Source organism: Mugil cephalus, chromosome 13 (assembly GCF_022458985.1).
Source record: "Mugil cephalus isolate CIBA_MC_2020 chromosome 13, CIBA_Mcephalus_1.1, whole genome shotgun sequence".
Classification (NCBI taxonomy): domain Eukaryota; kingdom Metazoa; phylum Chordata; class Actinopteri; order Mugiliformes; family Mugilidae; genus Mugil; species Mugil cephalus.
Genome location: NC_061782.1, coordinates 16,077,623 through 16,102,472, shown reverse-complemented (window position 1 = coordinate 16,102,472; position 24,850 = coordinate 16,077,623). Strand labels below are relative to the sequence as shown.

At 41.9% G+C, this 24,850-nt stretch overlaps 1 protein-coding gene across 1 annotated transcript in view; it reads left to right on the top strand.

The window, feature by feature from the left end:
* LOC125018895 (VPS10 domain-containing receptor SorCS1-like) overlaps positions 1-24,850 on the top strand; it is a 41,758-nt gene that overhangs the window by 9,920 nt on the left and 6,988 nt on the right. The window contains exons 2-23 of the mRNA XM_047603312.1: positions 2,390-2,457; positions 3,712-3,811; positions 4,046-4,204; positions 5,546-5,619; positions 9,093-9,157; positions 9,705-9,823; positions 10,143-10,232; positions 11,514-11,693; positions 13,362-13,508; positions 15,145-15,247; positions 15,519-15,595; positions 16,162-16,253; positions 16,407-16,514; positions 16,763-16,880; positions 17,015-17,148; positions 18,232-18,345; positions 19,203-19,374; positions 19,630-19,816; positions 20,525-20,658; positions 20,771-20,894; positions 21,778-21,890; positions 22,743-22,877. Coding sequence (XP_047459268.1) covers positions 2,390-2,457; positions 3,712-3,811; positions 4,046-4,204; positions 5,546-5,619; positions 9,093-9,157; positions 9,705-9,823; positions 10,143-10,232; positions 11,514-11,693; positions 13,362-13,508; positions 15,145-15,247; positions 15,519-15,595; positions 16,162-16,253; positions 16,407-16,514; positions 16,763-16,880; positions 17,015-17,148; positions 18,232-18,345; positions 19,203-19,374; positions 19,630-19,816; positions 20,525-20,658; positions 20,771-20,894; positions 21,778-21,890; positions 22,743-22,877 — 2,613 coding nt within the window. The remainder of the gene's footprint in view (positions 1-2,389; positions 2,458-3,711; positions 3,812-4,045; positions 4,205-5,545; positions 5,620-9,092; positions 9,158-9,704; positions 9,824-10,142; positions 10,233-11,513; positions 11,694-13,361; positions 13,509-15,144; positions 15,248-15,518; positions 15,596-16,161; positions 16,254-16,406; positions 16,515-16,762; positions 16,881-17,014; positions 17,149-18,231; positions 18,346-19,202; positions 19,375-19,629; positions 19,817-20,524; positions 20,659-20,770; positions 20,895-21,777; positions 21,891-22,742; positions 22,878-24,850) is intronic.

Below are 24,850 nucleotides of genomic sequence, written 5' to 3'. Positions count from 1 at the left end.
TACCAAGCAAATGCATAAAGTTAATTGCCATACAGAAGAGAAGTTGGGGTGTAATTTGTCCTAATTTCCAGACTGCTGCAGGTTGTTTTATTGTGTATGACAGTGTCCATGAGGGTCTGACTTTTGGAAGGTATATAAAGGCCATTTTATTGGAACGCCATAAATCTCGGCAGCCCGGTCCAGACACAAAGTTATAACAAGCTGTGCCGATTATCTTCAAACAGGCTCTCGTATAAAAGATTCTCTGAATTCAGCACAAGGTACGAGATGAGGTTTCTCAGTCGGCCTGTTCACCTAGAGGCAACCCAACCAGGAACTGAACCACAACTTTTTCAGTTCATTACATTATTAACTACAAGAGGAAGACCGATACAACGTACTGTATTATATGTGTGATAGGGTTTATAAATACAGTCCAGGCACATCCTGAGTGGGCTCCAGATTGTTTTTAAATCAGCTCGTGGAGAAGCAGATGTTAATGATACGGAGAGTGCGCTGCAACAACTTACCCTAAAAGAGGGCGGACATGTTTGGTCATCGTGGAGTGTTAGATTTTAACTGTCAGGTTTGATATCTGTCTACACGGGCATGCTAGCTACCCAAAGCCTCAAGGGCCTGGGCTGTTTACCATCGCTTGACAACACTATTAGATTCCCCATCTCCTCGTAGACTTGTTTCTCTCAATGGCAATTGTTAAAGCAATGATGTAAAGTAGATATTAAAATCCTCGATGTCCGACATGTTTGATGCAGATGAATCTACAAGCATTTCCATAAACCCAAGAGGACGTGTTGTGTGTCAACTTTGTTGGATACTCCTGTAGTCTGTGCCCAGCCCCTTTCCAGCATTTTGTGAACTAGCGTTTAATAAATTATCTACATTAATCACCATTATTCCAACAAAAAAATAGATCAGATTTGCCGTTTTACTGTTAAATTATTATGTATAGACTATTTTAGGGTTGACGTTGCCTTAAGCTCTGGGAAATTAATTCATTAAAGGCCAAACAACTGATCCTAACAAATAATCGTTGGTTGGAATCTTCACTTGGAGCCCGAGTTAATATGCTGTTCAGTGTGAAGTTAGAAGGGATTTATTAGAGTTTATTTTGTCTGCGGTGATTTTCTTTATCAATACAGGTATTAACAATAGCAGTTAAGAAAATCCGTTGATGAGTAGCCTATAGCGATTTAGGGTGTAGCAATGAGGTGGTTTGTATTCATAAATCAGACACGTTTGGCTTTTAAACAGCTTGCCTTAGTTTCGTTATTTTTTTTTAATTGTGCAGCCAGATACTTGAGTCGACTTTGGCCTGAAAATGCCTCACGTGTGTCTCACTGAAGCAATCAGCTTTAATAACGTGCACGCTTTTATCCAGCAGAGATGAGAAAGATTGATTAGTTTGTTTTTGAAACCTAATTTGACTTCTCTTTGGAAATTTCACAAACTGGGATTTAATGAAGACGTTGGGTTCTTGTTTATATGATGGAGTTCGCGCTCGGCGCAGGGAGAACGTTACCCCAAACACTCATAACACTTGGTAATTAGAAAGTAGCTCTGAAAGGCTGATCAAGATGCCCAGCGATCCTTCCCAGGAGAGCTGTATGGTGTGTAGGTTTTATGACTGCTCGGCGCAGGCAGGGTGTTGCTTGAGTAATTAATTTGTGTAAAGAGTGAAGGGCACCGTGAGAGCATCAGCTTTTCTTTAAATATGCATTCCTTTGGACTGTACTTAGTGTAAAGAAGCAGCTAATACTGTTTTCTCACCAAGGAAGAGGGAAAGAAAGTCCACACCATGTAAACATAACTTCATGCCTGGGTAATTACGTGCACATGCAACACACTGGCTTTGATTTAAGTTCTGATATTTTTTGGAGGAGATGAGGCAAATAGAAATGTCCACAGCGAGACATTTATTAATATTCATTCTGCGAGACGTCTTGAAATCTTAATCTTCATGTGTTGAGCGAAAGCCTGTGAAATCTAACCCACATACGACACTTTTTATGATCCTCTTCAAAAAAAAAAAAAAAAAAAAGATGTCCGCAATATTTACGAGCTCTGTCTTTCTGTGGCAGGAATAAATTACAGTGCTTATTTATTCATTTAGTCGTAACTCCCCGGTGGTGGCATTTGTTGGTAGTCTACTGGGTCTTCAGCGTCATTATAGCGCCGGTATATGATCAGATTATCCTCAGAGACTGTGCACAAGGCTTTACAGAGAACAGTGAGGTGACGTGCCATCACGGCTTTGTTTTGTTTTTAATAAAACAGCGTCGTGACTCTTAGAGATGTTTTCAGCTTTCGGACGGCTTTGATTCTCTACCTGACACTTTATTGCCATTGTTCAAGAAGAAGTGATGAAGCTTCTGTTTGGTTTGTTTTGTAGGTGATTCTGATGCTGACAAAATACTACGACTTCAACTCTGGCAGAGTAACAGAGAGCTCTCTATGGAGGTAAGATCCCCTGTCTGCCGTTACTATACGCACACACACACACCGATCAGCAATAGTAGTTGGGATATATTCGTTAGCAATTTTGATGGGTTAGAAACAGGAAAAAAAAAAAAGCTGATAGCTTGCAAGCTAGCAGCTGGGTTAGAGCGTCTCCAAAACTGCAGCTCTTGTGGGTAGTTCCTGCTCTGCGGTGATCACTACCTGTCTATCAGAAGTGGTCAATGGAAGGAAAAGCGATGAAAGGACATTGAAGCAGGCATGTGAGCGTTCAATATGGACCGCGGAGCAATGGAAGAAGGTGGATATATATGGATGTTTGGCGCCTGTGCGTTAGCTGGGAACTACGATGTAAGGAACTCCCCCTTGCTCTTGCCGTAGGGGTGTGCTTGTGCTGTAACGATGTTCAGGCAGTGGTACATATCAAAGTAACATCCACATAACCGCGAGAACCCAGATTTCCCAGAAGAACGTGACAGTGTAGTGACATCCATTTCACAAGTTGGTAGTTTTAATGTTAGGACTCATCGATGTGTGTACCGCTGAAAGAAGCAGATGTTGGACTAATGAATCAATATGGAGACTTCAATACTTACACTTCATTTCTTACGTATTTAACATAATCATTATTTCTAAAAAGCCACAACGAAAGAAAAGGAACGAATGGTAAATTATGTTCAATATGCAAGAATTAAATTGTAAAAAATCACCACATACAGTACTTGCCAAATGCTCTTTAACATAAAAAAAAAGTCAGAAAAAGCATACATAAAATCCACAGTGTGAGTTTTATTGTAGTATTCATGATTATGAAATATTGTTCTCAGCAACCGAGGCCAACATCTAATTTGTTGACTTCCGCAATCAAATTGTCAAAGCAGAGCCGTTATTGGAAGAATTCCATATGTTTGAGTTTATGTGCATTTGAAAAACTTTTTAAAATGACGCCATTGTCAGGCCATTGGGTAAGTATGTTCTCGAATCCTCCATTTGATTTATTAAATATGAAGAAATATCAATAACAATAACGCTGCTGTATCTGATCCAAGTCATTCTGCACGAGATGCTCTCGTTTGTTTGGATAATTAAAAAAAAATCTCCAATCATCTAGTAAATTGCTTCACGACTTCTGCTGCTGCTGTAATTTTCTGCTTGCCTGATGTTTTTAATGATACGACGAGCATCTTAACCAAGAGGTGTTGCTCCATTCTCCGTTCCACCAAGACCTTTTCACTCTATCCTGTTATCGAATTCTAGGTCGACCGACTACGGGACCACGTATGAAAAGCTTAATGAGAAAGTCGGGATGAAAACCATACTGAGCTACTTGTATGTGAGTCCAAACAACAAACGCAAGGTAAGTCTGTGTGTGTGTGTGTGTGTGCTGTGGCAAATCCTGCATGTGCTAATAAATAAATCTGCAGGTTATTGTCTTTGCAGCAGAGTCATTTTCACTGTAGCACCCCTGCAGGAGCCTGCGCCGAGCATTTATTCCAAGCAGCACATTGCACAAGCACACTTAAGCCCCACGGAATGGATGCTGTCAAGGTGGCCCGCTGATTCCCCCGTCTCTTTTCTTGTCTCGTCTTAGATCATGTTACTGACCGACCCAGAGGTGGAGAACAGTCTGCTCATTAGTCTTGACGAGGGGGCGTCTTATCAGAAACACAGCTTAGCCTTTGATATTCTCAGCCTGCTTTTTCACCCCGAGCAGGAGGACTGGATCCTGGCTTACAGCCATGACCAAAAGGTAAGGCTGTCAGATGGCTTAAAAAAAAAAAAAGAAAAAAAAAAAAAGCTGGAATTATGTGACAGAAAAACATCTCTGTGAATAAGTTGCTGCTTGTGCTTTTGTTCGCTCGGTGAGAGTGTTCTGCCAGGCTGTTGTCATCGTGGGGTCACAGCAAAACTGATGTCTCCATAAAAGGACTCAAAAACACAAGTTGTTGTCAAGGTCTGAAGCATCCATTTTCATAATGGTGGCCACCTTTCAGGACGTGGTCTTCATGAGCGCAGACAACTGCCACTTAAGCCGAGGCTGCACTTGCGAAAGCAGAGGCAGCCGATCGGGTTCACCCCTAAACAAGTCGTGAGGTCTTCTCCCTGCAGACCGCTGTGAATGGATGTGTCCTCGGCGGCGTAGGTGGATACTTAACAAGGGAGATACGCCCAGAAAATCCGCAAGCTCTCACACGCTGAGCACGGACACACACCCTCCATTACTCACTGTGAGAACCCTGCTGTCCACTTTACTCAACACCACGGACATCAAACCCGGCCTCCCAAGCCCGCTATTGGAAGACTTGATTTTCAGAGAGAAAAACAGCCAAGGTCTGAGGAGTGAGATAAATGGTACAGAGAGGAAGATGAAAGCGTAGTTGAGAGCCATTGACGGGTCAAAATAAAGATGCTCTGCAGAAGTTTGCCTCCGGGTCGCTCCCGACGCCTTTCTGAAGCTAAATTTCAGCTTTTCTTCTTCCTTTTATCGAAATGAATCCCGGCTTACATTCATTTTCCATTTATTGATCGCCTGTCATGTCTTTTAAAAGTTGTAAAACTCCCGGATAAGTCGGAATGATGCTGCTGTTCCTTGTAAAGCTGAGAGCTTAAGGCGATCATTAAGGGGAGATGGCTGGCCTTCAGACTGTTTGAACACCAGTAAAACGGCTTTATGGAGATAAATTACGATGACAGCTAAATGAGGGATTTTATAATGATAAAGGTTGAAATCTGCATAAGTTACTCTAAGACAATTTGATTTTAACACAGGGGTCAGTTTGCATGCCCTTTCTTTGCCCATTTTATCTGAGAGATCATTTAAAGTACTTTAAATTTTTCTTCTTATTATTATTATTTTGTTAAATAACCTTCCTTCCTGAATTTTTACTGGAACATATGGATTTTGTCATAAACTATGCAACTCTGTGGGGCAATATTCACGAAAACATGTTGATGCCGCAAACTCTACACATTTGACAGCTGCTCGAAAAATAACTCTGGAAATAATTCAGGACATTCTCGCTCGGAAAACAATTATTTATACTCCGCTTATTAGTATGCTCAACTGATTAGCGCACTGGCATTTTTTCAGCTGTACGTCTCCGTCGAGTTCGGGAGGAGATGGCAGCTCGTCTACGACAGCGTCGTCCCCAACAGATTCTACTGGTGAGAACAACTATTGCTCATTTTTTTTTTCAGAGCTGCTGCAATATTTCCATATATGACAGAATGTAAATTAAGTTGCATGCGAGGGAAGTGATCAATCGGCGTCTCGTTTACAGCAGAACTCTGATTGGGTCAGTGTGCCATGCAGTGTCACAAGTGTACTTAGGAACTGTACTTTGGAAATGTCATGATATTTTTAAAAATTGGTCCCATTTATTATTCCAGCAAAGTTCAGTCGCTTACGCATTTATAAAACCCTTTTGGTTTTATTAGCAAACAGCAGGCTAGGTTTTTTAGGAAAGGCAGATCTTGTATTGATAAATAATGTATGCGTAATTTTTTTTATTTCTTTACATAATGCACTAAGCGTCTAGTTTACACATCCTGATTAATATTTGATTGGTTAGATGCTGAATATTGTTGGCGTAGTGCTGGGATACCACAGTGTGTTACAAATCATATCCAAACGTTATCCATCATTATTTTATACATTCATTTATCTTGCATGCTCCCTGATGAATATTGCATCGGATCAGGACTGAGGATGTGGCGTGGAGCTTTTTGGGCATCTCTTTGAGTTTTTTAGCGTTATTAGCTCGTGGGAGCTGGAACGTTTATGACGGTTTTTACGGTTGCTGGCTACAAAGTCCCTGCTCACACCCCCTTCTGTTGAAAAAAAATACACATGTCTGTGAAGGTTCTGAGTCATCCAGGTCATGGTGATCCAAAAGATGTTTAAAAAGGCAACTGGACTTGTAGAGTTTTAAGATTTCACCGCTCATCCGAGTAACTTATTCAGGCCTAAGGGACTGGTGGTGGTTGATGGGAATTAGTTGCGCCAGTGTCTGGTTCTTACAGGAATCAGTCAAGGAAGCTTCTGATGGGTTTTTATCCATAGAGTTTCCCAACTTCCCACCAGTCCCTTAAAACTGAAGAAGCTAGTGGCGAAACGTCTTCTTAAAACTCTACAAGTCCAGTTGCCTTTTTGAAAGAAAGAAAAAAAAAAAACAGATTAATCAATGGACTCCATGTGACCTACAGTCTGTGTTTTTGAACCTTAGTTTTTGAAATGTCATCTAGTGAGCGAGTGATAGATACAAATCTTTAGAAAAGATGGTTCATGGTTCTCTTTAATAAAATAATATTCTGATCCTTAAAAGGAAGGAGACATATAACACTCATTACTAACAGTATGTGGGTTAAGTATAAAGCAGTATAGATTGTTTTGTTTTTGCTAATGAATGAAATACAGAAACTGAGAGTAAACATTGGGTTAATAGTGCTTCAGCTTGGAGTTAGCATGTAATGTCTGCATGACCTCAAAAAGCTGTATGATGTAAATCCTCACGATTTAGTGTGTGTGTATGTGTGTGTGTGTGTGTGTGTGTGTGTGTGTGTGGACTGAAAAAAAAAACACTAAAGATAAAACTGCAGTGGCGAAAAGCTTTGTCAGACATGAGCACTCACCTACGACATTATGCTGCAAACAAAGAGTCCCACTTTCATGCAGACACTACTGACATTAACAGGCCTCCATCCTTTTCAAAAACACACATCGTTAGCCTAATAGCGTAATTACCCAAGTCATATTTTGACTTACTGCTTCCTAAAAATCGTGTTTTTTTTTTCTTGTTTTCTAAAAATATTCAAATATGACTTAGGCAATTATGCTATTAGGGTAACAATATTTTCTTTGCAATCAACCTTGAATCTAGAGCAAACACAGGCATTTATAAACAATAATAGGCCTCAAAGTATTTTATAATGAGTGGAAAGAAAAACACTTATGTCACCTAAATCGCATAAATAGTCCTCCTCAGACCATTAATCATGTCTCCGTAGCTAACCTGAATGTAACTGTGCACATGATTTAGTGGCATTCCTTTTTTTTATTATTATTTTTTAGTCGAGTGTAGCTTCCATGAGAGATTGTATTCATAATTTAGGTTTGTGAGCAGATGGCCTTTCAGTACGCAACACGAACAATGTGACGGCATTTTAAAAAATACATACGACTTTCCCAACACAGGGGGATCCAGTGCAAAGTTTCACAGTTAAATGTCTCTGTGGCGAGCTAGGCACATTCATCTATATGATCTGTGCAGGCGGCATGTTTGATATTAACATATTCCATACATTTCCAGTCATTATTTACATCAGAGTCAATAGTGTAAATAAAAAGAGAAAAACATTGATCAAAAAACAATTAATTTCATCACATCTGGTCGACTTGTTTATTTAAGAAGATGCAAATGACAAACGTGATTTACCCGAACATGTTAACGGGCGCCCTCGCTATGCAGCAGAGTGCGTTAGTTAAGGGAGGGCCCAGTGTAACATTGCGGGGGTTTATTTAAGAGCAAGGGCTGCTGTTCACTGATAGAATTGGATGAAGTATTTGACAGAAAGTCCATTAAAAGAGATGGAGCTGTGAGGCAATTACGGAGTGCTGAGGGAAGCAGGATGGGGGGCTTTTTAGATTATAGTTCAGACTCCGTATGGAAAATGAGTAGAAACCCATCTTCTGTCACAACAGCTGCTATTAATACAACAAGTGGTCACTCCCGTCGCTCCACACTTAACGGCTACCGTGAAGGATCTCGCGTGAAAGTGAATGAAATGGCTAAGTAGACCTTGCACTCAACCAGCTTGACCTTCAGGCCTGTGTTTATGGCTGAGGTTGTTGTACTATTAGTAGTCCTGAGGGAACAGTAGTGATCACAGCTGTGGCCAAGGAAAAATTTTAAATGAAAACAAAAATGAAAACACTACACGTCTGATAACGGACTCACCGCCTCATGTTAAAAGAAAGGATAAATTACTACAAGGCTGACAACCAAAAGCCGGTTTCCTAAACAAATCTCAGGTGTAACAAGATGATTAAATCCATAAAAATTTGTTCAGACATTTTCCTTTTGTCTAATTTCTGCGTTTTTCTTGTTGATTATATTCATAAACTAACAGTTTAGCAAGCTAATGGCCACTAACCAGCTAACAATAGTTTTATCCAATGGTTCAGTCACAGTTCAGTTAGCAAGATAGGTCGCAGTTGAAAAGGGCTAAATTACACCTGGCAGATTAACATGCTTTAACAGATAAAATATTTGTTTATAAAGGTACATAGAAATTATCAGTAAAATTGTAAAAAGCTAAATTTAAAATCTACAAAGACATGTCAGACCCTCTTCTTCAGAGTCTTCTTCAAACTAAAAAGTGCAAAAAACTGCAGATGTCAAACAACTTGAGGCTGTCTCCAAAAGCGACTTCCATGTTAAATTACACAACTTTTCAACATTGTGGATGGTGATCATATTTTTTATTATTGTCCAACTCACTGACAGATGGCAACCCACCACAGGTCGCCAGATGTCTGCTTAGGCATCAATTCTTTGCCCATTTTTGAATTTGTCAGGTGTTAGATGGACTTTGACTTCACAGAAATCTAGTGCGTCTTAGATGTTTGTCTGTTGCAGGTCCAGACTGGGTTTGGATAAAGATCAGGGAATGATTCACCTGGAGATCAGCGTCTCTGATGGACGTGAGTCACGAGCGCAGCACACATACTTTGGCAGCACAGATAAGTAGATTTGCAAAAAGTTAACATTTGAACAGTTTTCACATCAAATTAGCGACATGTGTTGTAGTCTCTAAACCTTGAATGGAAATAATAAAAAAAAAATCTGCTGTCCTTACTGAAACTCTTTTCCCATTTGACTGCATGGAGCCTCTTCATAAGATTAAGTTAATTCATTTTTCAAGGGCCGGGCTGTGACTTGGCTCTTTTTTTGGCCACAATGCAGAGAGAGAGAGAGAGAGAGAGAGAGAGAGAGAGAGAGAGAGGGGCACTTCCATAAGGCCTTGTGTGTTAATGCCCTATGTCTGGGGAGAGCGCCTCATTTGGCTGATGCTAACACACTCAGACAGCTCTCTCTACTTTATCTATTACTGAGAATAAGGACTGGCCTCCAAAATTTTTGCCTCTATGGCTCACTTAATATCACAAGCACACAATGCTAAACCTTGATGGGGACTACGGTTTCCGTCTTTGTTGTATTTCCAGCAACTGATTTCTTGCTTACCCACAGGGTCACAGTACATAACTTGTAAACTTCAGAACTGCTCTGACGGAAACAAAGGCAAGCCCTTCCCTGGATTTATCGTCCCTAATTCCCTCGTGGTTCAGGATGAGTACGTTTTCATCCAGGTGGGTTTTATTGCAAGGCCTGGCTTCATTAAAATACAATTAAAAGCTGTAAAACCAATGCATTCTGTCTCCTCTTAATGTACAGTCATGTTTTTCATTAACTAAAAGGGGCCATTATCCTGTGAATGGATGGGGGTGGGGGGTGGGGGGGTTGAAATCACATTGTTCTGTATTGGAAGACTGTTTCCCTGCCATAATGCACAACTTCCCAATTAGCAGCAAACCTAGAGTTTTGATGCAAGTTTCCAGCAATCAGTGTGTAATGTTTATGAATATTCACAACAAGTGATGTGTAGTAAATCTGCCTTCTTGCTTTTAGGTGCCAGTAGGTGGCCAGTCCGTCCATTATGTATCCTATAAAAGAAATTCTTTCTACCCGATGAAGCTCCCCAAGTACACTCTGCCAAAGGTAAGCCTAGCATTAAATTAACTGTGAAGCTGTTTATTCCTGCAGGCTGTTTGGTGGTGTCATGATGACTTTCTACGGGTTGGTTTTTCCAATGATTTTAAGTAGGGTTGTTGCCAGTAAGTCATAATGTTTGCAGACAAATCCATTAAATTGTTTTCCGCACGTTATTATTCTCCCCAGAAGTGATTCGCTTATGCATAATTATACCATTAAATCTCTGCTTATTTAAGATCCATGCATAGTTTTTCTGTTGCCCTATTGGCTGTATCAATAAATGAATCTGGAGCCGCACAGTCAGTATGCAACGCAACTTCAAAGAAACTTTTTGAAGAAGAAAAGAACATTTGCATTTGCACAAAACTGCGCTGGTTCCCATTTGCTCCACGCACAGTAGGGTAGCTTAGTGGTTTTAGAGACCATGTCATAACAACATGAGTAATTTAGTATCCACAGTGTTGTTTTGATAAATGCGTCTTCCATCCAGCTGAGTTTACTGTGGAAATATACTTGAGAAGGACACAAATCGCCTACCATGCTCTGGTAAAAGGATTTGTTCAAATTAAATGTGGTACATCTGCTTGGAGAGACTCCGGCCCCCCCTCACCCACGACCCTCCAGAGGACAAGTGGTTATAGAAAATGAATGAATGAATGAATGAAATATTGTCCATCTTATCTTTTGTAAAAGGCAAGAAGAAACACCTGAGGTCTAACGGAGGAATGCTGCAGGGCAGTGGCAAATTGTTAGCCTGTTTGCGTCGCTACTCTGCGCAATGCTGTGGTTCAGAGTCTGGGTTTGGATGAAAAGATCGATCCAGTGTAGTATCGCGATAATTTGTGTAACAATAATGCGACAATAATGCGTTTGTGTGACAACAAGCGTCGATCTTCTCGTAACACAGTTTTTCGGCGTTAAAATGGAAAAATCTGTTTCTGTCCTCTAGATGGTGCTGTTTTGCACAGTTTGGACTTTAAAACAAGTTGTTGTTCAGTTTGTTAGCTTCATGCAACAATAACATTTTGCACCAGTGGAAAGTACTAAAGTGAGATAAACACTGAGAACTTTATAATTTGCTAATAAAAATGTATTAAATGACATTGTGCTGCACGTCATATAGATTCTCAGCATATACCTGAACATAAATGTCACAAACACAACTGCATGACTTAAGTACCAGGATAATATTGTAGGATTCCTATTTGTAGCAGATTTTTTTTTTCACATTCTTGTTCACTGACTAATACACAAACAAGCATCCACTCATAAAATATCTAAATTTAGGACTTGCAGATCATCAGCACAGATGACAACCAGGTGGTGGTGGCGATTCAGGACCGGCACCAGAATGATTCCTACAACCTGTACATGTCTGAGTCCCGAGGGCTGTTCTTCACACTGGTGCTGGAGGACGTCGTGAGCAGCGGGGGTCCGGAGGGCAACGTCATGATAGAGCTCTACGAGGTAGGCGCAGCGGTGCTGTGATCTGATCACATGTCCTCGTATTACTGCAGCCTGTTGAACTGGATCAGCTTTGAGCACCGGCCTGGTTTTGTAACTGCACCCATCTGTAGGACAAAGTTTGTGAATATTTACCGTGAGACCCATCAATTCACATGCTCCTCGCTCCTTAAATATGCAGCAGCTAATGTAAGCGATTATTCATGCCAAAAGACTTTCTGCTACGCAGTATTAGTGGGTCAGTGAATTGATTGAAAGGAAAATCAGTCGGATTATTTGTTGACAGTTCATGATTATATTCAGTTAATCTACGCATAGGGCAAAGTGTCCACAATCAGTTTACAACAAGAGTGAATAGGAAATGATCATGTTTATGAATGATCATTTGTTGGGTACTTTTGCATTTATTAAAATGGTTGCAGATTCTCTTCAGGTTATCCATTAATTGTTACAACATTTTACAACATTGCAGTTCCAGACAAGAGAAGACAAGACAGTTGTTGTTGTTGTTTTTTCATTATTTAAATACAGTATTGTCATAGGAAAACAGCGGTCAACTGCATCATCAGTACTATTAAGATCTATTTTATTGATCACTCTACTTGCATCGAAACACAATTTAGAGACTCCTATTCCCTTTATCTACACTACAGGAGGACACTAAAGTTAACTTGGGGGTAGCACACAGACAACCAGACTCCAGACGCATATATCCAAGAGCACCATACAAATTTAAATTCCTTGTTTGGGAGCTTTGTTGAACAATAAAATGGACTCTGACAAGTAAATTACGAGCAGACAGCCTGAAACCTTCCTAAGAGTTATTCTTGATGTTCTGCTGGGTTTTCCTTAAGTGTGCCCTGCACTCAGAAGTCTTGGATGTCCTCACTATAATGGAACAGATGTTAGTACATTGTGTTCATTCCGCAGCATCTCAGCGTTTCTCTTGTATCGTGGGTTATGGCGGATTTTATTATGTTTTTATGTGACATTAATATTGCACCGAGAAGAAGGGTCAGTCGTTAGATAACGAACCATGTATGCACACACCCACGAAAGACTGGTGTCACTTACAGCCTATAGACACAGCGCAGGCAAAATAGCAGCTCCGGCTCGTTCTCTGGGCATATTATATCCGTGTTGACAGATCTTCCACGAGGTTGCAGTGACTGTGCATCTATGCATCACTCCAGATTATCCTCATCCTCACCACCAGTGCAAAGTATCACATTGCTGCAAACGTAATCCAGCCATCAGCGGTGGTAACGCTGACCTCTGCACACATTTCGGCCCCCAAAACATTTAACTTGAGTGACCAGTAGCAGCTCAGAAGGGAGGAGGGGGGGTCACTTTTCCTTTGATAAAGATTTCTCGAAATCCGCAGAAGAAAAGAAGAAGTGGAATGTGAACTCAAGTGATCGCTGAATGTAAGATTCTGCATCTCTGCACATCTCAGGGCATCACCATATGTTGTTTTGATTTGGCACAGTCTTACAGATGGTCCAAAATAGTGCTCCATGTCAGAAAAACTACCACTTTGAAACATCTCCTACTTCCCTATCTAGGCCTTCAGCTTTACTTAAGTTTGAATAATTTAAGGTTGTTTTTTTTTTCCCCCTTCCCTTTTTTGTTATTCTTCCCTCTGCCGCTCTACGCCTCTCACGTTCACAGGTTGCCGGGATTAAAGGGGTGTTCCTGTCAAATAAAGTTGTTGAGAACCAAGTGAAAACCTATATCACGTACAACAAGGGGAGAGACTGGCGTCTTCTTCAGGCTCCAGCAACCGATCTCCAGGGAAACAAGGTCTATTGTGAGCAAGTAAGTGGGCCAGTGATGGGAGAAAGGTTTGGTTATTTGGATTTCCATTATTTGCTCTCAAAGCTGCTGAGCTGAGTCACACCGTGCCGTGGTTGGAGGATAAATCTGCGTCATGGCGACTCTGTCCTGAATATGTGAGAAACTGACTTGACCTTACAAATAACATTACTTCTGTCCAGCCTGACAGATCCCACTCATTTATAAAGATCAACGGAAAAGTCTTAATTACTTAAAATCCAAAAATATGTTGTTAAATGAGTAGTAGTTTAGTAGTAGTAGTAGTAGTAGTAGTAACAGTAGAATGTCTTTTTCATATGATTCGAGTGCTTCACACCAGTGTGTTTTAGATGATTCAATAAAAACATGAACTCATAAAAACCCTAACCTTATATTTCCACCCTCCAGTGCAGGACTCATGTGGTTTTAATACATATTGACTTAAAAGTTTCCAGTTATTTTAAAAGAAAACTTTGGTACACGGCAGCGAGAAAGGCTTCATTTCCAAGTGAAAAGGGAACAGACCAAAAGACACGGCGGAAGAAAAAAAAAACGTAGCAAAGGAATTTTAACGGGCAGAAGGAAGTTGCTGACCCAGTAAACAAGGAAATAAAATGCAAATTACAACAATCTTATATAGAAGGGATTTGTCACCATAGATGAAATTTAATCGGGCACTTCATCCATTTTACGAGTCCAGAAAGGTCCTACGACTGCATCCCATATTCCAAACTGCCTTTTAATCTACCATGCACGCACTCATAATATCTTATCTCTAAAACTGTGCGTACGCCGTCTGTTAAACCTGGAGCTCCAGCTATTTTCCGCTGCCTCAGACCAACCTACTAATTTAAAACACACACACACACACACACACACAGAGGGATACTTCTCCACTGAGCATCCGGTTAAAGTCACCCTTCGTGGGTTAAATTAGTTTGGGCCAGAGCTGCGGCTGAGGTTTTCTTCACCCATTTATTTTATTTCAACAGCCCAAACCCCAAATAAATTCACTTTGCTGCAATATATATGACAAACAAATTGAGAAGCTGGAAGCTGTGAGCAGCAATTTAGCTTAACTCAGGGAAAGCTCCACCTGAAAAAAAAAAGAAACATCCAAATTTAATCAGCAACAGCTGGGAAACTCTTAAGGTCAAAATGACCAACCTCTATGAATGAGAGCATCATTGGAGAATTTTGAAAATGCATCCTTCATCATTTTGACCAGACCAGAGTGAAGTTTAAAAAAAAAAAAAAAAAAAAACTCCAGCTGAAAATGACATTTTTACACCCTCCTAATCGAAACTTAAATAGAGGGGAAATGACAGTCAGGATGTTATTCTAAAAATCTACTCAAAGTTTGTTATAATATGTTAATTATGTGAACCTCAGTCAATCAGATCTAAATCAATTGATCAACCATCCATGTGATTCACCATTTTCTGTCCAAAGATCAGACTTTTTTTTTTTTTTGTAATTAATAATAAAACATTAGTCAAGTCAAATCGGGGCAGCTTCACAATTAATTCCAAGCAGTTACTGCGATGGTTTGTTATTCTCCACAAACCAGGTCAGTATCAAACTTTTCATTTTCACATTCTGACTCTCTGAGCGAACGAATCTCCTCTGTGTTTCGCAGCCTCACTGTTCGTTGCATCTGCACCTCCGTGTCTCGGAGAATCCTTACACCTCGGGAAACATTGTCAGCAAAGATTCCGCTCCGGGAATTATAATAGCGTCGGGTGAGGAGATTATCTGAGTTGCACTTCAATTTGCACATCCACACACTGTTGTTTATTCTGTGCCTGGCTCCTGGTGTTTGATCATATCCCCTTTTTTTTTTCTCAACTGACAACAAACACAAAATGAAATCTTTCCTGCACATCTGTTCCTGGGTGCTTCTATGGGAGGAATTCAATTTCAAATTAAAACGAAAACAGGGACTGATGTGTATCTGTTTGAGCAACTTAAAGTGATCAAGGTTTAAAATGCTCTCTTTGAATTTGCATTCAGGTGTGGTTGGACCTGAGCTGAGCAGTTCCAACGTCAGTATCTTCATCACCTCAGACGCCGGAAACACCTGGAGAGAGGTACAGTACGTTAACCGTGAGACAGCAGCGTCTGCAGGAACTGTCTGGGTGCATTTCTTTCCCCTGAGAGTGATTATGTTTTTCTTTAAAACCTTTCCGCCAAATCCTCTCTTTCCTTTGAACTTTCACTCAATATAATACAGAACAAAATTTCAAAAATAAATGACTTTAGTCGGGCATTATCTGAATAAAATACGACAGAGCACAACCAGGAATCTGAGCGTTTGGTGCCGACTTTCATTTATCGCCTACCAGTTGTCGGTGCCGCAGTCACATTCGCAAAGAAATAAAAAAAAATAGAAAAAAAAAACGAGAGGTTTGACAGCAAACTTTGTGCATCTCTGATCTTTAAAACAAATAAATCAAAGGGAGCTCCCACATTCCTGCCATCGGCTCACCACTCAAAATGTCAACAAAGAGAGCAACATTAGGCTTTTTTTTTTTTTTTTTAGTGCTTTGGTTTTATTTGCCGTGCGCGTGTGAGCTCCCGCGCTCTCTCCCCACATTTGCACCCGTGAATGCTCAAATACCTCCCTGTGACAAAGTGAAGCCGGTTGTGTCTGCAGGTTTTCCAAGAAGAGTACAGTGTGTTTTTCCTGAACCAAGGAGGATCTCTGGTGGCCATCCGACACACACCTCTGCCAATTAGGCACATTTGGTAAGGTTCTCCAAGGATGTAGCACATCTTTTTAGAGACCGCATTCAATCATCAAAACAAGGAGGCTGCTTTCCTGTTGAGGCTTTTTCTCACTGAATTCAGCTCTATTTGGGGCCGGTCTGTCTGTGATCTAACCGTTGTTCTCTCCCTCAGGCTGAGTTTTGATGAAGGCAGAAACTGGGACAAATATAGCTTCACCTCCTCTCCGCTCTATGTTGACGGAGTGTTAGGGGAGCCTGGAGAGGACACCCTTGTAATGACGTAAGATATGGATGAACCATAAAGACGTGACGCGCTTCCAGTTTGTTAATGACTGCCGACCTGATTAAAACTTATTGTGGCGTTGAAAGGGATTCGTTATCCCAAAAACGCAGCGGCGGAAATTACTCCCCCGCAGAAGAACACGCGTTAGAAACGGTCGTCACCAAAACATCTTTTTTTTATTATTATTCAATGTGCCCCACATACTGAATGTCTTCTGCCTTGTTTTTCGCGACCTGTCTTCGCAGGATATTCGGTCACTTCAGTCATCGGTCTGAGTGGCAGCTCGTCAAGATTGACTTCCGTTCCATTTTCCAACGCCGGTGCACATCTGAAGACTATCTGACGTGGCAGCTACACAACGAGGTGAGCGGATCGTTGCGTCTCACGACAACAAAGAGTCAGTGGTTGATTAAGCTCCAGTGGATCATCGCGCACATGTTAAAAAGAAAAGAAGAAGAAGGGCCTCTGAAATGTTTATGATGCATTATTGATCACAGGGCGAAGTGTGCATCATGGGAATGAAGAGAATCTTCCAAAAACTGAAAGCGAATGTTCAGTGTGTCAAGGCCAGAGATCAGTATATTCCCCAGATGTCAGACTCCTGCCCGTGCACAGAGGCAGATTTTGAGTGGTGAGTTCCCTTCTCTGCAGCTATACGCTTTTCACTTCATTAAATCCAATTGCACAATCAATCTCCAGAGGCAGAGTCTGTGGAGCAAACCTAAGGCACAACAAGAAAAGTGTTTCAAGAGTTATGTTTTATAATTCACAACTTTATATTCCTGTTTCAGTTATTTTACGTAACTTATCTTTAAAGTGGTCCCATCAGTTGTTTTGTCAGGGCGGATGATTTCCCGGACGCTAATGTGTTTGTCGTCCTCTTGTATTCAGAGGAGATTTATAACACATCTGGCACACAGTCATTTTTAATGAACTTCAGTTTCCTTGCAATCAGTCATCTAAAGCACGCCACCGTCATGTGATACATCACGCTCAAACTGATGGGAGATAAGGAAAATATTAAATCCTGGCCCTCACTATCAAACCTGTGGTATCTGTACACTGCTGCATTAAGTGTACTTGAATAGATTTACATAATGAACAACACTAGTGGTGCCCCGCCTCCCTCCCCCCCGACGACAGCTGGGATAGGCTCCAGCAACCCCCGCGACCCCAGTGAGGATAAGCGGTAGCAGAAGATGAGATGAGACGACACTAGTGGTTCACTCTGGGCACTATTATAAGGTTCTCCTCCATGTCTAGCAAGTCTCGCTTTAATACTTCTAAACCACTTCAGTCTGTCTCAGGCTTTCTTTTATCTCTCTTATCTCACCGCTGCTGATTGAACAGCACCGACCAACGCGTTACCAGCTTAACACCACTTTATTAATAAAAGACTTCTGGCTCCTGGGGTTTTTGTTTCCCTGATTATGATCAAAAGAAATATGACAGTTCCACCTGACTTTGCAGAGATATAATTACAGTCAAAACAAAAAACAATGCTTTTTTTTCTCTCTCCTGCAGAATTCTGATACATGAAACATCAAACCTCAGATATTCTCGAGCTGCTTTTACTCTAGCCCACGGCCTTTCGGTTTCTCGTAGATGTCCACTTACTTATTTTATTTGTGCTGAGTACATCTATTTGAGATGTTCAGTAAATGATAAATAACCTTGGCAACCCACCGCTGTGTGTTGTTCCCCTCTGAAACAGTGACTACGGGTTTGAGAGGCAGTTTGATGGGAGCTGCACTCCAGCTTTCTGGTTCGTTCCATCAGCATCAACCGGAGACTGCATCACCGGGGACAGCTTCCTCAACACCACAGGGTACACCTGACTCGTTCGCAGCGGATTCACAATGTCCTCGGTTGCCTTTAAGCTCAGCCCTCTCATCTGTATTGAAAATAGCCTTCTATTCTGTGTGACAGCTGTAGCTTGCATACCAGGCACTGCGCAAGGAAGGAATCTTCAGAGTGGATGAATATCATGCATGCACAATTTTAAAAAACAGCCATTCTCAACCAGCAGTGTCCCACTTGTACATTCATTCATTTGGCGAATAAATCCACAAATTTGTGTTGAGCAGGAGAGTCACAGGTGAGATTATGAATTGATGTGCGGCAGATTTTCGGTGCTTTCGCTCAATATTATGCAGCACAAGATGTTAAGATAAAAGATTTAGTCAGTTATTGGCTGAATAAAGAACGAGAGCACAAAAAGGGGATTCTGAGCCTTCGGTGTCAACTTTGATTTCAGTCCGTTCGGTTGCTAGTGCTGCGGTCACATCCGCAAAAAAAAAAAGAAAAAAGTGAAACAAGAAGTTGGCAGCGAACTGCATTTTGTCGCAATCACAAATTATCTGAGCTTCACCTTAAGTGGCTGCGCAGGGCTCAGCTCCTCGCTAATGAGCATCCCATACCGAGAACTGCTCCAGACCTAGACAGCAACAGCAAGTGCAAACTAACAAAAACGCAACAATAGTTTTTATTTAAGTAATAATAAGGTGTGACCACCGATTTCAATTAAAAATAGTGCATTAGTAAGACATTTGCGGATAGCTGGTGGGCATGGCAAACTAGAGGAAGCTCTGCTGTCTATATTTTATGAGCGCCTTCCTCTCGGTGGCGTGTGCTGCGTGCGTCTGCTCTTGCACTCATGCAGTTCTCTGCTTTAATGAATTCCAGATATCGCAGGGCTTTGTCAAACAACTGCACCGAGGGAAGTCTGTTGAAGTACAGCCCCAGGCGACAGAAGTGTCCCAGTCGGCCTCCCAGGGGCCTCCAGCTCTTCGCCAGCGAGGGCACACTGGTGGCGACGTTGGGGAGGAATGTCACCTTCTTGGTGTTTCTGGAAGAGGTGCTGACTTCACTTGAACAAAGAAGCTCACAGTGTGCATCGTGGAGCGGTGCTTCCTTTCCTCGAGTGCACTGTAAATGGGGACGCTGTCAGGAACGGCGGCGCGACAGACAAAAATACGGAGTGACGTGATTGGCAACACGGCCTCCTTCTTGTAGATGTTATGGAAAATGCACCCTGTTACATGTCAGCGGAGACGCTGAGTAACGGCTTAGGTTGCAGCGCGAGTGACAGCGTTTTGTCTCCCGCTTGCAGGGTCTCGGCTCCACGACGAGCATCAACGTGGACTTTGGCGACGGAACGGCCATATCGTACGTAAACATAAGCTCCATCGACGACGGGGTCAAGCACATCTACAGCAGAGTCGGCATCTATCAAGTCTCTGCGACGGCGAGCAACGCCCTGGGCTTTGACAGGGTGGTGCTCTATCTCCATGTCTCCTGTGAGTCACGACAAGTAACCGGTTCTTCATAAGCTGTTGCTCAAACACATCCAATCGCGTAATATCCCTTGGCTTTAAAGCGAGAACTTAGTGTCAGACGGTTTACACAAGCTGACAGCGCATGTTTCCTGCCACATAATAAGGTGAATTCGTTCCGGACTGACTTCAGTGTGGCTAATATCAAGAAATGACTCCACTGAAAGCAACAGTCCTTTAATCACCGACCGTATAAGATCCAGCAGCCTTCCAACCGGTCAAAACACTTCCACTCGTGAGGCTTAAGCAAGAAAAATGCAAAACTCTTGAGCAAATACACTCACGGATTTTTCCTCGGCTTTTAAATTGGCTCGTTAGGCGCGGAGAGAACCTCCGTCCAAAGTTTGGAGCGTCACTCGTCCCACGCAGGCGGACTAAAGGCAGATATTTGTTGTCTCCTCACTGACAGTGGAAGAGTGCGGTGGTCAGCCTGAATCCGGCTCATTATAATGGATTTCTATGGCGACATTTTCATGGCCTCAAAAAGGATCAAGAGAGCCACACACACACACACACACACTTGTCGGTCCACTCCTGTGCTGCAATCAGCTTCCAGGCGACCGATGTGTTGGCACGGCTGTGTTTGTAATATGACTGAATACGTGGCTACGGCTGAGATTTTGGGAATCATTGCATTTGACTTTTCTAGTGTGTGTTTTCTTCTCCGTAAAGGTCAGCTGGAGCAGGTTCAGCTCTCGGCTCCGTCAGTGGTCGTTAAGAACAAAGCAGTAAACCTCACAACGGTGCTACGGCCCAGTAATGTGGGAACAGTCACTTATTACTGGTGGTTCGATAATAAAACAGAGGTGAGCATTATCTTTTTTTTTTATCATTCTGCACTGTGCTATCCTTCTATGGAGTAACATGACGTGTAGCAGAAAGTTACATCCTTATCTCACGCCTCCTTCGGCCTTTCAGCCTGTCGTGACCCTCGATGGGACAATGTCCTTCGCGTTCTCCAAGGAGGGAAGTCACACCGTCACTGTTCAGGCTTCGGTCGGCAGCACCGTTCATCAGGACCAAATGAAGATGGCAGTTTATGGTATGTTCAGGAAATTTATTTGAATTTTATTCGTGTAATTCGGCTCCTTAGCAAAGATCCAGTTAAGGTAAGAAACGTGGAATTATGTCTTTTGAAATTGGCAGTCAACCTGTCAAAACTTTATGACTTTTAACAGATAAGGTTCACTTATTTGATCCACTGCTCTCTGACACATCACATGCTCTTCTATTTTTTTTGTAACATCAAACTATTATTTCCCAGATGAGGAATGAAACTTAAAGCTCAGCTTGGTTGTCTTTATAGAAAAGTCTGTCCAAATTACAAGCAGTTGCTGCGTGATGTTGGCACCCGTATTTTCATAAACAGTTAAGACACATTTGTCTTTGTAATAGATGTATCCGACACCTGCAAGTCAATGCTCTTACAGGGAAATGTTCAACCAAAAGCACATTTGCTACATCTTATTTGAGGAGGAACCCACATAGACACTGCACAAGGATAAATAAATAAAGGCCATACATCAAGAGTCGCAGACTTTCTTTTGCTAGTTGCTGATTAAGGAATTTGCAGCAAAGCAGGTCTCCAGCGAGCAGCAGTTCATTTCCTTTCTGCCAATAGTGTGAGATCAATACATTTTATCATGGGATGTCCAGCTGTCTTGTCTAAAAGGACCTGAGAAACAAGCTGAGAATGTATCAGTAGGTAATGATGCATTCTCAGGGCGACACATCTGCAAAGTCAAGTGTGAAGTTTGCGGGATAAAAATGCAGGAAACTTTGAGACAGAAAATGTGTCTGCTCCTCTCGGTCACTTTCAGCCAGGAGTCAGGAAGATTATTATTTTCTCCCTCCAGGGGATTATACTACAAGGAGATTCTATATCACAAACTGAGACCGAGCCCTTTCGTCTCTCTGTCTTTCAGATTATTTCTGGTCGCATGTTTTGGCCTTTTCCTCCAACCTGGACGGGCTGAACCCCGGCGTGTCCGAGTGGAGGGAGGACATCGGCAGAGTTGTGAGGAGCTCCATGGTTCAGGTCAGCGCCGTGGCTGCTCGTTTTATGACGCGAATGGAAATGAACTGCGGGAGACTTAATTTACATTCCGGCAATTAGCGGCTTCGCACGAGCGTGAAGAGGAAAACTTGGATCTCTGTCTATTAAGCCAATAACGTTTCCATTCTCTGCCGAGTTGCGTTCGTAATGTATGCGTGTTCGCACTTGTCAAATGTTTCACTCCGCTACTTGCAGTGTCTTTAACCTCGCTTTCTCTGTAATTAGTTGGTAAATTCTCTAAGCTGGCATGACGCATCAGTATTACCAGCGCATGCTCTCGACCTAAACTCGTCGAAAACAAAGGACAGTAAAAGTACTTTTGTTTCCCCTGTAAAAGAAGTAATAGCGGTAGATAGAACGCCGAGACCTTGAGCAAAGGTAAGTGTGGTTAAGTTTGTCTGGTTTTCCCTTTCAGACACTGAGGGATGACAGAAAAGCAGCAGGTTATGTAAAAGACCTGGATACCAAGCTCTATATATATCCTACAGTAGCCCTCAGTATGAAACACTCACTTTGACCTTCTGTCTTGTCAGATATTACCGTGGTTTACACCAGGAAACTGACAGCAGACCTCTGGTTACGGCATAAATGCACTAAAAGCCCTGGCCTTTACCAAGGACTGTCAAATTGAACTTGCATGTTTCACTTGATCCATGCATTATATCTCGACAGTGACTGGTACTTAGGCAAATGATACATGAAGCAGAGAGCAGAAAGTATTTACTCATTAATAGGTCCGACCCCCAAGGATCCCGTTTCAGGTGGAATATCACCTCAAACAGTGTCAATTAGAAAACCTTTTTAATGAGGCTTTGTTGTTGCCGTTATTAAAAGGTCACGGGAATCAGCGAGGACCAGCTCCTGGTCACAGTGCTTCCAGGTCTGCCCACCACCGCGGAGGTTTTCATCGTGCCCGAGAAGAGGTCGGGAGAAAGAGCCGTGGATGAGAAGTGGGTGCACCTGCACCAGGTACCGTCTGTCATTTTAATGGCGTCTGACAGATGCTCAGCACAAAGTGGATTGTTTGTGTGGGTAAAAAAAAAAAAAAAAAAAAAAAAAAGGCAGGCTGAGGAAGTTAAGAGTGTGCCTCTAGAGGGAGCCTCCCTGGAGAATACAACCTTTACTTTAGAGTGTCACAGTGGTGAGGTATCAGTTTAAGCTCCATTGTTGTGTTTAAAAGGGAACATGTTTTATCTTGTTTCTCTTCCACAAGGTTGCATGTCACTCTCTCATTTCTATTAATACTTCTAAGTGAACACAATGCAAGATTTATCCAGATTGTCAGTGATATATGTAGTTTGTAGCCCATTATAGGCACGTACACAGCATAGTAGTTTATTTATTCCACTATTTTATAGTATTGTAGTATCATGTTAAAGGACAAAAAGTCTATAAAAAGTTATAGTTTTTACAGCAGGACATCGATAGCATAGATTTTATCAGTTTTATTACGTTATGTTTTCCTATATTTTAGTGCAACACCTTACTGTAACTGAACTGCCTCTGTAAGTGTCCACTCTACTTAAAATATCTGAGCACTGTAATTATATTAGAATAAATATAGACAATACGCCCACAGACACCTCCAGTCCTTCCTCAGACGACTGACTACTGTTCCCTGGCCCGGTTTATTTATTTCAGCCACAGATCCTCCACAGAAATCACACATCTTTTGCATTATCACACTTGAATTCATTTTCCCACCTTCAGCGGAGAGCCATCATTTCCATTTAATTTAACCTAGGTACGAAAATCAACTTGTTCAGGCACGGCGCTCCGTCGCGGCTATACATCACAATGAGCACAATGTCTGCGTTTATTTTTGTCAGAGCTACATTATCGCCGCAAGAGTAACACGCTTTTAAGTGCGGCTTGATTCGGAAAGTCTGCACTCCATCGCCGTGCAACAATAAGGTTAACTTTGACAGAAATAAATGCGGACACAATGCTCATTGTGATGGATTACCTAAGTCAGCCAAGTTTAAAGTCTCTGCAGATGTATTTTCATACCGCGGTGAAATGAATGGATGCCACTGGCTGCGTGGTGGGAAGGAAAAATGCAGTGTTATGGCTCGGGAAAGGTCAGCAGTAATGAGGACTGTGCATTTTTTTTTGTGGTAATTGGGCTAAAACATGCACAGACTCTGGTGTGGTCCATTAAGTGGAAACAAGAGTGATGTGTTTTCTATAGTGTTATTAGCATGCATCGCACACTGTAGCATAGGATCCACCTCATCATATGACGCTCCACACCTTTAGCTCTGCTCCCCACAGTAGTAGGAGTCTGCAAAGTCATTCAGAGCCGTTTCCTAATTTAACTATATTCGTAGTTTAATAATGCTGCGCTAGCTTCATTTATGTGTGTTTCCCTTTCCACCAAATGGTCGCACTCATTGTCTCACAGAAGATTACAACTCCCCCTTTTCAATTTCTCCTGAAGAGTAATGCATTGCATCACCACTAGAGGGCAATGTCATCCCGTGAAAAAGCACAGAACCAGCATCTGTCAGAGCTTTGAAACAGCACAAAGCATCTCGGAAGGTGTCACCACACTCGCTGCCACCTTTTTTTTAGAAGTTTAGAGACTTGCGCATGACAAAAACTTTCAAGCCAGAATTATTACCTGCATTATTATGTTCATGAAGCTGGAAGTTGATCTCTTATCGCGTTACGGAAAGCCGTCAGACAGGCAAACAAAACAATAAAAAGAACATTTTCTTTCTTTTTCTTTTTTCTTTTGGAACCATACAAGCTAATTTATTTGTCATAACGGAGGGGGCCGTGAGGTATCACGAGTAAACATAATCTTGCCGGCTCACAGTCGGTCTTGAACAAAGTTAATAGGTATTTAATTACATTGATGCATCATATAATTGGCACCATCGAGAAAGGAGACAAACTGGGGCAGGCGGCCGGGATTGGGAATTAAAGAGATGTATTTA